At 33.2% G+C, this 14,882-nt stretch overlaps 1 protein-coding gene across 1 annotated transcript in view; it reads right to left on the minus strand.

The window, feature by feature from the left end:
• Positions 1 to 14,882, minus strand: part of LOC145288407 (U4/U6 small nuclear ribonucleoprotein Prp4-like) — a 73,936-nt gene that overhangs the window by 23,624 nt on the left and 35,430 nt on the right. Inside the window, exons 7-9 of the mRNA XM_080136327.1 lie at positions 14,478 to 14,571; positions 8,581 to 8,675; positions 797 to 855 (exon numbers count right to left, since the gene is read on the minus strand). Of these exons, the coding sequence (XP_079992453.1) occupies positions 797 to 855; positions 8,581 to 8,675; positions 14,478 to 14,571 (248 nt within the window). The remainder of the gene's footprint in view (positions 1 to 796; positions 856 to 8,580; positions 8,676 to 14,477; positions 14,572 to 14,882) is intronic.

Here is a 14,882-nt window from a genome sequence, read left to right on the forward strand (position 1 = left end):
CCTCTTTCCCCATTGTATCACTTGCTCAAGATCAAAGGAGAGAGAATCAGAGAGAACTTGGTCATTTACGGTCTTAGATGTGCTACCATAAATGGTAGTATCATCAGCATAAATGTCTACGAATGATGTAAGGATGTGATTTGGAAGATCATTAATGTATATCAGGAAGAGAGTTGGGCCCAGAATCGACCCCTGAGTGACTCCAGCATTAATACTGAGAGCTTCTAATTTCTGCCCATCAACCACTACTCTTATGAGCCTATCAGAGAGAAATGATTTAATAACTAAGAAGACATTTCCAGCTTTTTTTTACTTCTTTCTGCAGATGCTTAAATTCAATTCATTTCTTCAAGTCGTTTAATATTTCTTACCTATCTCTCGAAATCTACATCTAATATTTCTTACCTATCTCTCGAAATCTACATCTAATATTTTTTACCTATCTCTCGAAATCTACATCAGCAGATGCAGCTGGAACGCTAAATGTTTTGGTTTCGATTGTGGCACCCAAGTCATTTTTTTTAACTTTTGAAATCACTACTATATATAATATATATAGTAGTGAATTCAATATACTATATATATATATATATATATATATATATATATATACAACATTATTATATTCAATAGAAAATTTGCTATTTAATAAAAAAAAAATCTGCATAAAACATATTTAAGCATATTTTACAACACGGCAATCTTTCTAGAAACAAGCATGGTTTTTTATGAGAAATTAGGCAAAATTGATGTCGGACGAACATTTAGAGTGAAACGATTTGAATTTTCTACTCACCTCGAAGGACACGTATTAAGTTACAATCAGGAACAGACCAAAGTTTACATAAACCAGACCTAAAATGAAAAACCCAATTTGAGACGTTACACAAATGTTATTTTTTTTTGGGGGGGGGGGGACAGAACTCTTTTTTTTTTTTTTAAATAATCTTCTTTTCTTGTAAGTCAGCAGATACATTTCACAGAGCATGGGAGATAACTCCGCTTTTTTCTTAAAATCAATTTTTTCAAAGTCTATTAAGGAATATTGTTTTATTATTCAAAACTACACGCAACATGTGTGAACAATAATTTTTAATCAATAACTAATAAATAACAGCTGTAAAATTGAGTCTTTTTTAATTAAATATGTACAAATATTAAATGCTAATTAAGCTATACAATTAAAAAATGTAAGGACTGATAACGTACACTGATATCATAAAAGATTTTTAAAAATCTTAGGTGCTTATACAGTATGGAGTGTATGTGAAAATTACAGTTCCAAATAAATTAAGAAAACTCTTTGCTATACTCATGTATCAGACAAAAATAGGTTTATATATACATTTATATATAAATAGGTATATATATATATAATTTAAAGGAGATTAGAATAATAGTCTAAAGAGCTAAGTGTATTTTAATGTAATAGTGAAATTACTAGTTTAATTAAAATACAGGAAATGCTCGTTGTAATTTAGATATATAATAAGCTCGATAGTTAAATGTCCTAGAGCTAATTCAATATTAAGTAATGTGATTTATAATTTAAAAATTTTTAAAATTTTTAAAATTTAATTAAATTAAAAATCAGTTTCATAAGAAGGAACAACAACAAAGTCAATTATCTGTACGATCGTTTCGGAAATCTGTGCTTTTTATTTGTGGTATACATGAAGTCACGTAGAACAATTATACATAGTTTTTTTGGTAAGCACGGTCTCCTCATCAGCAAATTTAGGAGGATTTCTATTGAATTGAAAAGACACCAAAAATAAACCTAGCATTAAAAAGACCACAAACACAGCTTCAATATTAACCCTACTATTAGACTCATTTGCCCCTCGAAATCAGATATAGGACTGGTTAGTAAAAACATATTAGATAGAATTATCCCCAAAATTAAATCCATAATAAAATACCCACTATGGCAATCTTCCAACCAAGTAATCGACTGGTTTTCTAATATTCAAAATAAAAATAATATTAAATTTCTTTCTTTTGACATTGAATCATATTACCAATCTATATCACCTATCCTACTTAATAAATCTCTATTAATGGCACGAAAATTAACTAATATAACTCAAGACGAAACTAAACTAATACTTATAGCTAGACAGTCTTTAATAACATTTGATAATAAATATTGGACCAGGAAAAATACCCCTAACCACTTCAACATTTTAATGGGATCGACGGACTCGACTCAGGTCACTGATCTAGTTGGCCTTTTCCTTTTAAATGAAATACATTGTATACTCCATAAACAATTCAAACTTGAAGGAGGGCTACATAGAGATGATGCACTTTTCATAACGAATTCTACTAATAAAAATTATGAAAATGCAATTAAAGCTCTACATAAATTATTTAAAAATTATGGACTTAGTATAAAAATCGACCCTAATAAAAAAATTGTTAATTTCTTAGACATAACCTTAAATCTTGAAAATTCTACCTTTGAACCATACCATAAACCTAACCAATCACTTCTATATGTCCACAATCAATCAAACCACCCTAAATCAATATTAAAATCAATAGTTCCCAATATCGCTCTAAGAATTTCTAGACTGTCTTCTACTAAATCAATATTTACCAAAAATGAAAAATACTATAATGAAGCCCTTAAAAACTCTGGATATAATTCACAAATTAAATTCATAAATGAAAATGATAGAAACATAAACTGCATTAAAAATAAACCTATTAAGAGCGTAATAACATATAATATGGCAATGTCTTCCCGTATACGAGTTAAGAAAAATAACCAGGAGACAAAAAAAGATAAAACCAAACTACAAATATTAGATAATAATATAAATAAACAACAAACTAAAACCCGCAAACGTAAGAATAGACACAAGGAGATCCTATGGTTCAACCCCCCGTATTCCAAAAACCTAGAAACAAACATAGCTAGAGAATTTTTTAAAATATTAGATAAGAACTTTAAAGCCCCCCATAGATATAATAAGATTTTCAATAAGAACACAATTAAAGTCTCTTACTCTACTATGCCTAACCTTCATCAGAAAATAATTAGCTCTAATAATAATAAAATTAATAAACTACAAAATGCAACTATACAAAATACATCGGACTGTAACTGTAGAAGAAAAAATAAATGTCCCCTACAAGGCTCATGTAAAATTAAAAATGTTATCTATAGCTGCACAGTATCAAAAACTCCAAATATACAAGAACCTATCAACAGCCATAACTCAACTACCAGATTAAATAATAACACCAACTTAAATCAATCTACCGATCAATTATTAACCAACCCACCACATTATAATCCAACAATAGACCTAACGGAAAATAATCATAATAATCAAGAGGTAATATATATTGGTTCCACATCTGGCCCAATAAAACATAGAATTTCAACGCACAAACATTCTTTTAAAAATAACTCTCTATCAAACCAAACTACTCTATCCAACTATATTTGGCAACTAAAAAATAGCAATATTTCTTTCAACTTAAAATGACAAATAATTGAGACTTGCAAATCATATAAACCAGGAGATAAATTTTGTACACTATGTACAAAAGAAACCCTAAAAATTTTAAAATATGAAGATATGAAAAGCACAACCAAACTAGTAAATTCAAGACACGAGCTTCTATCATGTAATCATAAACGTTGGTTTAAATTTAATAAATATAAACCACCTTAAATCATTAAAAATTACTCATTAGTAAAAATAGATTACTTTTTTTTTTTTTTTTTTTAATAAATTAAGTTAAACCAATTACCGCCCTTAGACTCGTAAATCAAATAATAAATAAAGCCATGACAATTATCTCCCCTTAAAAACTTGCAAAATAAATACTCTCTCTCTATAGATATTAACTGTAGCGTCTTTAAATCAAAATACGCTAACGGAAACAATTTACTGCACGAGCGTCGCCCTTTTAAAATTCATCATTCAATAAAATAAAAAGCTATAGCAAACATCTAAATGACTACTTTAAATACAGTTCCTGATTTCAAAAAAAGAAAAACTAAAAGGTAACTATATCTATATATTTTTAAATCAAATTTATTATGTAAATTCAAAAAAATATATATTTTTTCTACTCATTTCTATCTCTAACCTATACCAATTTTCTTATTAATTTTCTTATAAATTTTAAATCCAAACCTTTTACTTCAATTTTTCAGATTCATCTGCCTTACTTTTAATGCTAGGTTTATTTTTGGTGTCTTTTCAATTCAATAGAAATCCTCCTAAATTTGCTGATGAGGAGACCGTGCTTACCAAAAAAACTAAGTATAATTGTTCTACGTGACTTCATGTATACCACAAATAAAAAGCACGGATTTCCGAAACGATCGTACAGATAATTGACTTTGTTGTTGTTCCTTCTTATGAAACTGATTTTTAATTTAATTAACTTTTGATTTTTAAATTTTTAAAATTTTTAAAATTTTTAAATTATAAATCACATTACTTAATATATATATATATATATATATACATACATAAAAACTTATGCAGAATTTTAACTAAATGAAAAAAATCAGTTTTATTAAATTAGGTGGAGAAGAAAGTTCTTGCAGAATTTTTAATTTTCATTTCAAATGATGTATTTTCGAATAAATTTACATTATAATACCTTTACTTTATATATATATATATATATATATATATATCTAATCGATTAAATTACAATCGTTTTAAAACAATTATGTCTTTTTTTCAGAACATTGAATAAAAAATGGAAAAAAGCAAATTCGCACAATTTTCTTATTTCAATTCAAGCTAAGCCAAAACGCTTTTGAAACAGCTCGTGATGTCAAAAAAGCGTTTGGCCCACTACTGAACACACAGCACAATGGTGGTTTAAGAAATTTCATGGTGGCGATGAGAGTCTTGAAGATGATGAGTGTAGTGGTTGACCATTGGATGTTGATAACAATCACTTAAGATGTTGATAACAATCACTTAAGATGTTGATAACAATCACTTAAGAGCCTTAGTCTAAGCCAATCCATCCACAACTGTTTGAGAACTTCTGAATCAGACATAACATATACAACAATTTCCAACCACTTGAGAAAGATTGGAAAGACAAAAAAACTTGATAAATGGATGTCTCATGAATTGAACGACAACCAAAAGAAATGCTGTTATGGAGCATCATCTTCCCTTCTTTTAAGCAACAAGAACGACCCGTTTCTCATCTGGACTGTGACTTGCGATGAAAAGTGAGTTCTTTATGACAACTGGCAATGCTCAGCTCAGTGGTTAGACGCCGACAAAGCTTCACAACACTTCCCAAAGCCAGAGTTGCACCAAAAAACTGTTTGGTGGTCTGTGACCGGTCTCATCCATTACAGTTTTTTGAATGCAAGTGAAACCATTACGGTACTGTCAACAAATGGATGCAATGCATCAGAAACTTCGACAACAACCAGCTTTAGTCAAGAGAAAAGGCCCAATTCTCTTCCACAACAATGCCCGACAGCACATTACTAAACCGATCCTGCAGAAGTTGAATGAATTGCACTATGAAACTCTGCCTTATTCGCCATACTCTCCAGACCTCCCATATTTTTTCAAGAATCTCAACAAATTTCTGCATGAAAAATGCTTACAAAAACTCTAAGTGATATTAAAAACGCTTTCAATGACGTCATTGCCACCAGAACGCAAGATTTTCATGTTACTGACAGAAATACACTTGTTTTGCATTAGTAAATATGTGTTAATTCTGCTGGTGCTTATTTCGATCAATAAATTTTTGTTTGAGCCGAGATATGTTCATTTGTATTTAAAAGTTAAAAACCGCAAGAACTTTTCGGTTCAACCTGTCAACCTCATATTTTGCCAATTCACCATTGACATGATTAGAAATCACGTAAAACAAGCAAAAATAGGTATTTACACCAAAAATTATGGAAAATTATTGATTAGAATTTTAATTGAATTAAAAAAAATCAGTTTTATCATATTTTGTCAATCCACTATTGATCAATCAGAAATAATGTGAAGCAGGGGGAGATAAATCAGTTATTGTTATTTAACCAAGTAATAATGAATGGCAGATCAGCAAAATAAAATTCTACTCAATAATTTTTTTTTAATTTTTGTTGAGAATATTTTTTCATTATACATAAGTATATCAAAGAGATTTTACTTGGAATGCGATTTTCCATCAGTGCCTCATACTTCAAAATATATTTTTTACAAACACATTAAAGTTATAGGTTCTCCTGTAGGAGACGTTTCCCTAAACTACTTTCGCTTTTTCTCACCTACATGTCCCCATTCTGAATTCGTAGCAATAGACAGACATCAGTGGACATTTTTTTGTATCAAAACGGTTACTTTTTAGTTCAAACTGATATAAATTATTGCACAATAAAAATAATTAAATTAAAACAAAAATTCATTTTTCTGATTTCAAATTGTTTAATAAAATAAGAATTTGATTTTTTTATTTAATTACTAAATTTAAAAAGTTATTCTAACAAATTACCTAACAATTTAATAAACTAAAATACCATAAAAACAGAATTTAACATGAAAATACTATGAAAAAAATAGATTTTTAAATTTAAAAATGGAGTAAAAAAAAATGTAATTTTTACGTGATTAAATAATTCGAAATCAGAAAAATGTTTTTTGTTTTAATTTTTTTTTGTGCAATAATTTACATCAGCTGACTACTCAATTTAAAAAGCTATTTTTTTTGCATAGTATGTTTAAGTTAAATTCAATTTTTACAATATTTCTTTTTGCATAGTATGTTTAAGTTAAATTCTATTTTTACAATATTTTGTTTTGCATAGTATGTTTAAGTTAAATTCAATTTTTGCAATATTTTTTTTGCATAGTATGTTTAAGTTAAATTCAATTTTTACAATATTTTTTTTTGCATAGTATGTTTAAGTTAAATTCAATTTTTGCAATATTTCTTTTTGCATAGTATGTTTAAGTTAAATTCAATTTTTACAATATTTTCTTTTGCATAGTATGTTTAAGTTAAATTCAATTTTTACAATATTTTCTTTTGCATAGTATGTTTAAGTTAAATTCAATTTTTGCAATATTTTTTTTTGCATAGTATGTTTAAGTTAAATTCAATTTTTACAATATTTTTTGTTTATTAAATTGTTAGGTATTGTAATTTGCTTGAAGAACTTTTAAAATTAATCAAGTAAAAAAATGGAATTTTTACTTAATTAAACAATTCGAAATAAGAAAAATGTTTTTTGATTTAGTTGAATTATTTTTATAGTGCAATAATTTGTATCAGTTTGAAATATGTTAAACGTTAAAAAAAAACATTGATGACGGTTATAGTACAAAAAAAAAGTGCACTGATATCGGGCAGCTGCTGTGAATTCAGAATAGGGGCATGTGAGCAAGAAAAAGTTATATTGTTGTATCAGTCGTCTTGGTGTAACGCAAAGCAACAAAACGTTTTGGCTAAAACGTCAAGTAAAGGTTCGCTAGTCACAAGTATAGTCGAGTAGAGTTTGTTGTTCACAACATGAGATACACGTCGATGTTCTCTACTCGCATGTCTTAAATGCTTGTTCCACTCTTCCTAGCGACTCACCTTTTATAATGATTCGGGCACACCAAATTTGCATATACCAAACGAGACTGCTTGATATCTACATGTGACCAGAGGCTTTAAAAGACAACAGCCGCCATCTTGGGCCTTTTCCTGCTACCGAGACAGATTCTTGGCCGTTTCTGAGGTAGGTCCTCTCTATGTCTATAACAATTGTAAAGATCTCTAGATGCAGGAAGACCTTCTACTCAAATAGTTTCTTCTCCCTGCAAATTTGGTCTCATATTGTAGGCCCTTACATCTATGTAGCACTGTGCTTTGTTTGGAGTGTAAAAGCAGTAGAAAAAAAACAGACAATTTACCTGACATTGATTCGTCATGAATGAGAACCCACGTATATTCCCATTCTTAGCCCTGGACCCTATACTATCATTTTTATTATCTGTAATTTTCACGTTTTCCTTTTTTTTCTTTACTTTTTGATGTCATCAATTATTCTTCCTATCTTATGCTGCTAGTACCACTGCTACTAATTATTTTCTTTATTTATGTCATCTATTTATACCATAAATTTTCTTTTCTTAAGCTGCTACTAATTCAATTTTTCCCTTTCTTCTTTATGTTATCTATTTATTATGCAATCATCTTCTATTTCAGAAGGACATGTAGTCAGAAATCTCATCTGGCCTTCCAATACAAATTCCAAGAACTCTGGTTTCTTCCATGACAAATATGGAGGTTAAAAATTTACCATAATCAATTATTTTTTGGAAAAAAAAAGAAAAAAAAGGGTGGAAATATAGTCAATGTTTTCATGAAAACAAGAAAAGTTTGTTAATTGTCTATAGTTATAAAGAATAGTTTGGATAAAATTATCAGTGAAAAGTTGCAAATATAATTGTATGCAGTAAATAACACCAAGAAAGGCTTGATATGCCTTTAAAAAAAAAAAGCAGAAAACTGAAATCAAATCATGGAAAAAAATTATTAAATGACAAAATCCTTTTTGTTTTGATGGTAACAGGATTTAATTCTTACCAGGAAGCCACAGCCAACATACTTGAATCTGGACTGAACTGGCAAAAAGACAACGGCCGATTATCACCAATTTGACTGCATTCATTTGACACTGACTGGAAAGAAGTAAAAAATAAATGAAAAAATAGAGGAAAAATTTCGAATTGGGAAAATATAAAAATGCAACAAACCATATAAAAAAAAAATATATTTACACCTATATACTAACTGAATATTTTTCCATTTTGAATATGAATACTGTAGGCATCATCAGAACGTCTCCTTGCAGACTGTTCCACAAAACAGAAACGCAGACCAAAATGCTGCCTCTATGATACATTTTCTGAAAATGTCTGAAGAAACCATGACTTAGTGCTGGAGTGAAAAACTCCTCAAAATTAAATTTAAATACCCATTGTGAATGTCCTATTGTAACCCAACTGGCCTTAAATGTGCTGCTTGGGCACTAACCCTAAGTCCCAGTAGCTACACCTTCAACTCTCTCGTGGTGAACCCTTTGAGGGTGACTAGACTCTCACTGGTTATTGGAAAATACCACTCCAATGCTCAGAACGCACAAAACATGCATGACCCTAAGTCTGTGTGGCAACAATGTTTACTTCAGCCAGCGGTATGTCACTTCGACGTTGTGCTGAGTTTTCTTTTCACAACTGCTTGGTTTGTTTCTTTACCGACTGGATGTCAGGGTAGACGTGAAATCAAATGCACCTTCAATTCGATAATCAACAAATAAAGAAAAACCAGCGGTCATTTTTCTTATAAATAAAAAAAATAATTATTCACTGAGAGTTACAAAACTAAGAACATTCATGAAATTTCTGACTGGCAGCTTCCATTAGTAAAGTTGAGGCTTGTCTCTTTACAGTGTAGATTCAGGGGCTTAAAATAGAATGAGACTTAAGTCAGGAGTTTCTATCTGACTGGTGTGAAAACGCCAGGCAGTTGGCAGAGTGTGTCCTCGAGGCTATTTTGGCTTTCAGCATACTGAGAATCAGGTGGGCTTAACTCCATTTCCGATCCCCAGAACTTCATTTCACAATTCTCAGAAAACTCAGTTTTTGAAATTCTCCAGCTCCAAAAAAATTTTCCTCTTCTTCTTCCTCAAATATTTACCTCTGACCATCACTCTCAACAGGAGAATGCATTTTTTTAATTTTTATTGTTACATTTTCACCCCAAACAAGGTACATTGCCATTTTAATGTAGGGGGTAATTATCAAGGACATAAGCTACAGAGATACTATGTAGGGAGTTAGGCAGCAAGGTGTCTGTTCATGTTACACTTTCAGTACAGTTGGGGAAACAGGGACCCGGATGGGAATTCCAAAGTCTAGCAGTTCTGGGGAAGAAACTACTTGAGTAGAAAGCTCTCTTACATCTAGGGATCTCTACTGTGTAGGGGTGGGATTTAGCTGCTTGTCAGGTTTGTCAGGGGTATTTACATCGAGAGGGTACAAGTGCTTGCAATCATCGGAGAATTCACCATGAAAATACTCGTAGAACAGACAGTGGGATGCAACATTGCGTCAATAGGACAGAGGCTGAAGCTTAGATGACAGTTCAGGACCTATCAGGTTGGCGACTCTCTTTTGAACCTTGTCTAGGAGCGAGAGACTAGTAGCAGATGCACCAGCATGTTTTTGGGCATTAGTAGCTTTCTAGCACGGTAGAGAGAGCCTACCTTCTTCGCAGCAGTCCTGGCAATGTTCTAAATGTAATTGCTCCAACTCATGCTTCCTGTGAACGTTATGCCGAGGAGTTTAAAGGAAGTACTTTGAGATAATGAGTCTTTGGACATTGCTATTAGTGGTAGAGATGGTTTCTTATAATTATTGAAGGAAACAAGTTTAGTCTTGGCAGCATTGAATGTGACCATCCATTTTTGTCTTCATTCCACTACAGATTGGAGGTTGTCTGCTAGTGTTTCTGTCATTTCCTTAGATATGTGTTCATTTGTTTTCCTGTCATGCCTGTTATAGAGCGTGGTGTCATCAGTATATATACCCATCTCACAGACAATTTTGTCAGGGAGGTCATTTATGAATATTAGGAATATTAAAGGTCCAAGGATACACCCCTGAGGCACTCCCACATTTATATCATATTGTTTAGATGTACGACTGTCGAGGACAACCTGGATTTTTCTCTTATCTAGGAAGGATTTAATTATGTTGAGTATTCGTCCAGTGATGCCATATGATCTGATTTTCCTGAGATTTCACCCTTCATTTCACTTTTCACCATCACTCAAGTGGGAGGGTCCCCCTCTTCTTGCTTCATTTGCATGAGCAAGGGATTTTCCCAAGTGCCATTTCGTAGGAGTAGAAAAATAAATAATTTGGTTATCTTTTTTTTTTTTTTTTTTTTATTACATTTTCACTCCAAACAAGGCACATTGCCACTTTGTTGTAAGGGGCTACTATCAGGGACATAGGCATCAGAGATACTGTGTAGGGAGTTGGGCAGCAAGATGTCGGTTCACGTTGCACTTGAACTTCTGCATGTCAGTACAGTTGCGGAAGCAGAGACCCGGAAGGGAATTCCAAAGTCTAGCTGTTCTGGGGAAGAAACTACTGGAGTAGAAAGCTCTCTTACATCTAGGGATCTCTATTGTGTAGAGGTGGGATTTAGCTGCTTGTCGGGTTTGTCGGGGGTATTTACATCGAGGGGGCACAAGTGTTTGCAGTTCGTCAGAGCATTCACCATTAAAGTACTTGTAGAACATGCAGAGAAATGCAACGTTTCGTCGATGGGGCAGAGGCTTAAGTTTAGATGACAGTTCAGCACCTATCAGATTGGCGACTCTCTTTTGAACCTTGTCTAGGAGCGAGAGACTAGTAGCAGATGCACCAGCCCAAATATGACAACAATACTCCATACATGGGCAAATGGTGGCCTTATAGAGGTACAGGATACTTTCGGGCGTTAGTATCTTTCTAGCACGGTAGAGAACCCACCTTCTTAGCAGCGGTCCTGGCGATACTCTCAATGTAATCGTTGCAACTCATGTTTCCTGTGAGCGTTAGGCCAAGGAGTTTAAAAGATGTATTCTCAGATAAAGAGTCATTGGCCATTGCTATTGGTGTTAGAGAAGGTTTCTTGTAATTATTGAAGGAAACGAGTTTAGTCTTGGCAGCATTGAATGTGACCATCCATTTATGTCCCCATTCCATTACAGATTGGAGGTCATCCTCTATTGTTTCTGCCATTTCTTTAGATATGTGTTCATTTGTTTTCCTGCTGTGTTTGTTATAGAGCGTTGTGTCATCAGCATACATACCCATCTCACAGGCAATTTTGTCAGGGAGGTCATTTATGAATCTTAGGAATAACAGAGGTCCAAGGATAGACCCCTGAGGCACTTCCGTATTTATATCATATTGTTTAGATGTATGACCGGCAAGGACAACCTGGATTTTTCTCTTATCTAAGTAGGATTTAATTATGTATTCTTCCAGTGATACCGTATGATCTGATTTTCCTGAGAAGACCTTCATGCCATACCATGTCAAAAGCCTTAGATATATCTAGAGCTACCGCTCTACCCTTCCCCGCTTTATCCAGTGACTGGTATATACGTTCTGAGATTACAGTTAGGATGTCTGCTGTGGAATGGGCTTGCCTACATCTATATTGTTGGTCAGTCAGAAGTTTAGCATCTGTAAGGTGATGGACTAGAGCTTGGTTAATTATGGTCTCAAATATTTTGGCGAAAAGTGGGAGGAGGCTAATGGGGCGATAATTTACTGGGTCAGTTCTTTCGCTAGAATTCTTGAAAACTGGCACTACAGAAGCAGTTTTCCAGCAGTCAGGAAAGCAAGATTCATTAAGGCATTTGTTGTAAAGTTTGGCGCGAACTAGAGCTACTTCGGCAGAGCGCTTTTTTAATAGGACAGTGTAAAGATTTCTTATGACAACATGCACCTGAGAAGGGGTGATTTTTAGATCGTCTACTGTGGTGTCTGTCCGCAAAGGAAAGTCAGGGAGGGAGTGGTTGGCAGGGTCCAGTGTGGAGTTGGAGACAAACCGACTGGCAAGCATGTTAGCCTTCTCAGTTGCAGAGCAAACAACCGCATGATTGTTGGTTAGTAGGGGGATTGTTGATTGCCCATTATTTACTACACTGTTGTAGATTTTCCAGAAGTTGCGAGTTCCTAATTTCTGTGCTTTAATGCGTTTTTTGGTGGTTTCAGTAAATTCTCTCTTACCTGTCGCTATTTCTTTCTTACAGTTACTTCTGGCTTCTATATACTTCTGCCTGTTTGATCTGGACTTATGTCGGTTAAATTTGCGGTACGCATGCTGCCTTTGCACTATGGCAACTGCACAAGTAGAAGTACACCATTGGGGAGAGTGGGGCTTGCTATAAAATTTGTGTATGAGAACAGGTGCTCCAATTTCTGTTTTGAACCATTCAGTGGTCTCATTTGCGCAATGTTCACCAGGAAGTGAAAAGATATTTTGCCATGGGGCGTCCCTGAGGAGATCCCTGATGGTTTCCCAGTAAGCCTTTTTATAATATCTCGTTGTTTTGAGCAGTGGCTCTTCAGTTTTGGCTCTAAAGTTTAGGGCTATTTCAACCATTACCACTGCATGATCGGCATTCCCAAGTGGGCTGTCATTGGGAACCGTGGTCAGAAACAGATCTAGTAGTGAAGCGTGTTGTTCTTGCTGGTCTGGGAAACAGGTTGGAAATGTAACCATCTGTGATAGGGAATGAGATATAGAGAATTTATATGTTGTGGTACCAGCCGCATCTATGCGAGTAGAAAATCCAAGCCAGTTGCTGTGGTGGACATTGAAGTCACCAATTCATGCACTTGTGCGCTAGTGTCGAGGGAAAGTGCTGTATCTATGCTGTCAGAGACTTTGTTTATGAGGGTACAGTCCTGGGTCGAGGAAGAGCGGTAGAGAAAATAAAAGTAGCTAATGTTATGTTGCATGTTAAGTCTAAAGCACATAAAGGCTTCATCGTCCGATTCTAGTTTAGTTTCTCTAGTCAAGGGAAGGGTGTTTCGAATATATACTCCAAACCCGTGCATATGTCTATCAGAGTCCTTACAGCAGAGTGGGAAGTATCCAGGCATGTTAAAGTAGTTAGAGGGGATGGAGGAGTGTAGATTAGTCTCACTTAGTGCTAAGATATCCGGGGTGTTTGTTAGGAGAAATGCTTCGACATCATTTAAATTAGTTCTAAGCCCACGGATGTTCGTAAATGCAAGCCTCAAGGGAGAAGGCAGGTTGGTTTTGTTTAGTTTGGACCTGGTCTTTTGGGAATGATCAAATTCCTGGACAATAATTAATAGACACTTGAATTTCTACCCACAATCTTGTTTTTCCTTCTCCAAAGAAACTCATTATATCTGGCCTATATTTTGAATGATTCGCAAATAAATTGACCATCCAAGAAATGAGGTTAACTTCTTTTCTTATCCACAATCATATCAAGGTCCTTCGCTTTTACGATGATACTGAGTGGTTGAGGTCCATCCATTTATTACACTTCACTTTGAAAGAAAATTTTTATGAGTCTGTCATTCTTTAATTAGCAATAGCATTAAAGAAAATAAATTTTATAAAAGAATTGTTAAAAAAAATAACAAATAGAAGAAGATAAAACATCACATTTCTATTAATGGGTATGGCTATAAACCCCCACTTAATCAATTTTACTTGTTGCATATCACAAAGAAATCGTTTAATCAGGAACAGATTTTTGCCTTTTAAACGATTTCTTAGCCAGAAGTTGTGAGTCTTGGATGTTGTGCCGTTTTACTAATATTAATTTTTATAAATTAAACTAAAATTTTGCAAATTCTAAAAAGACCTCAAATCCCCATTTTTAGTTGGTCAAAGAAGACATAAATGAATTTCTAAGAAAAATAAAAGGAATTTACCCGCATTCTTTTATGCAAATCATGCAGTTTGGCATCTCTTTGGGCTTTTGGTAACGTTTTCATTTCTTTCTGAAGTTTTATTCTGGCGTTGGCTCTTCAAAAAAAACAACAACAAAAAAAGAAAGAAAAATTTAAAACAATTACTGATATCCATAAATAAATGCATATAAATTCGACCAAATTAAAAGCTGATAGCAAGTATCTTAGGTAGATAATAACAATTGTCTGATTATAGAAAATCTGTGGAAATTTCCTTATATCGAAGATCTGTAGTTATTTTTTATTAGCAATGTAAACGGTTTTAAAACGCTGCTTATTTGTATTTCATTTTCGCTTCCTAAGTGATGAAGAGTTACTTCCCCTTTGTTATGTTTTGTGTCGCCCCTTTTTTTAAAATGGGACATA

This window comes from Euprymna scolopes, chromosome 2, assembly GCF_053919585.1.
Source record: "Euprymna scolopes isolate OS-2025 chromosome 2, ASM5391958v1, whole genome shotgun sequence".
In the NCBI taxonomy this organism is placed as follows: domain Eukaryota; kingdom Metazoa; phylum Mollusca; class Cephalopoda; order Sepiida; family Sepiolidae; genus Euprymna; species Euprymna scolopes.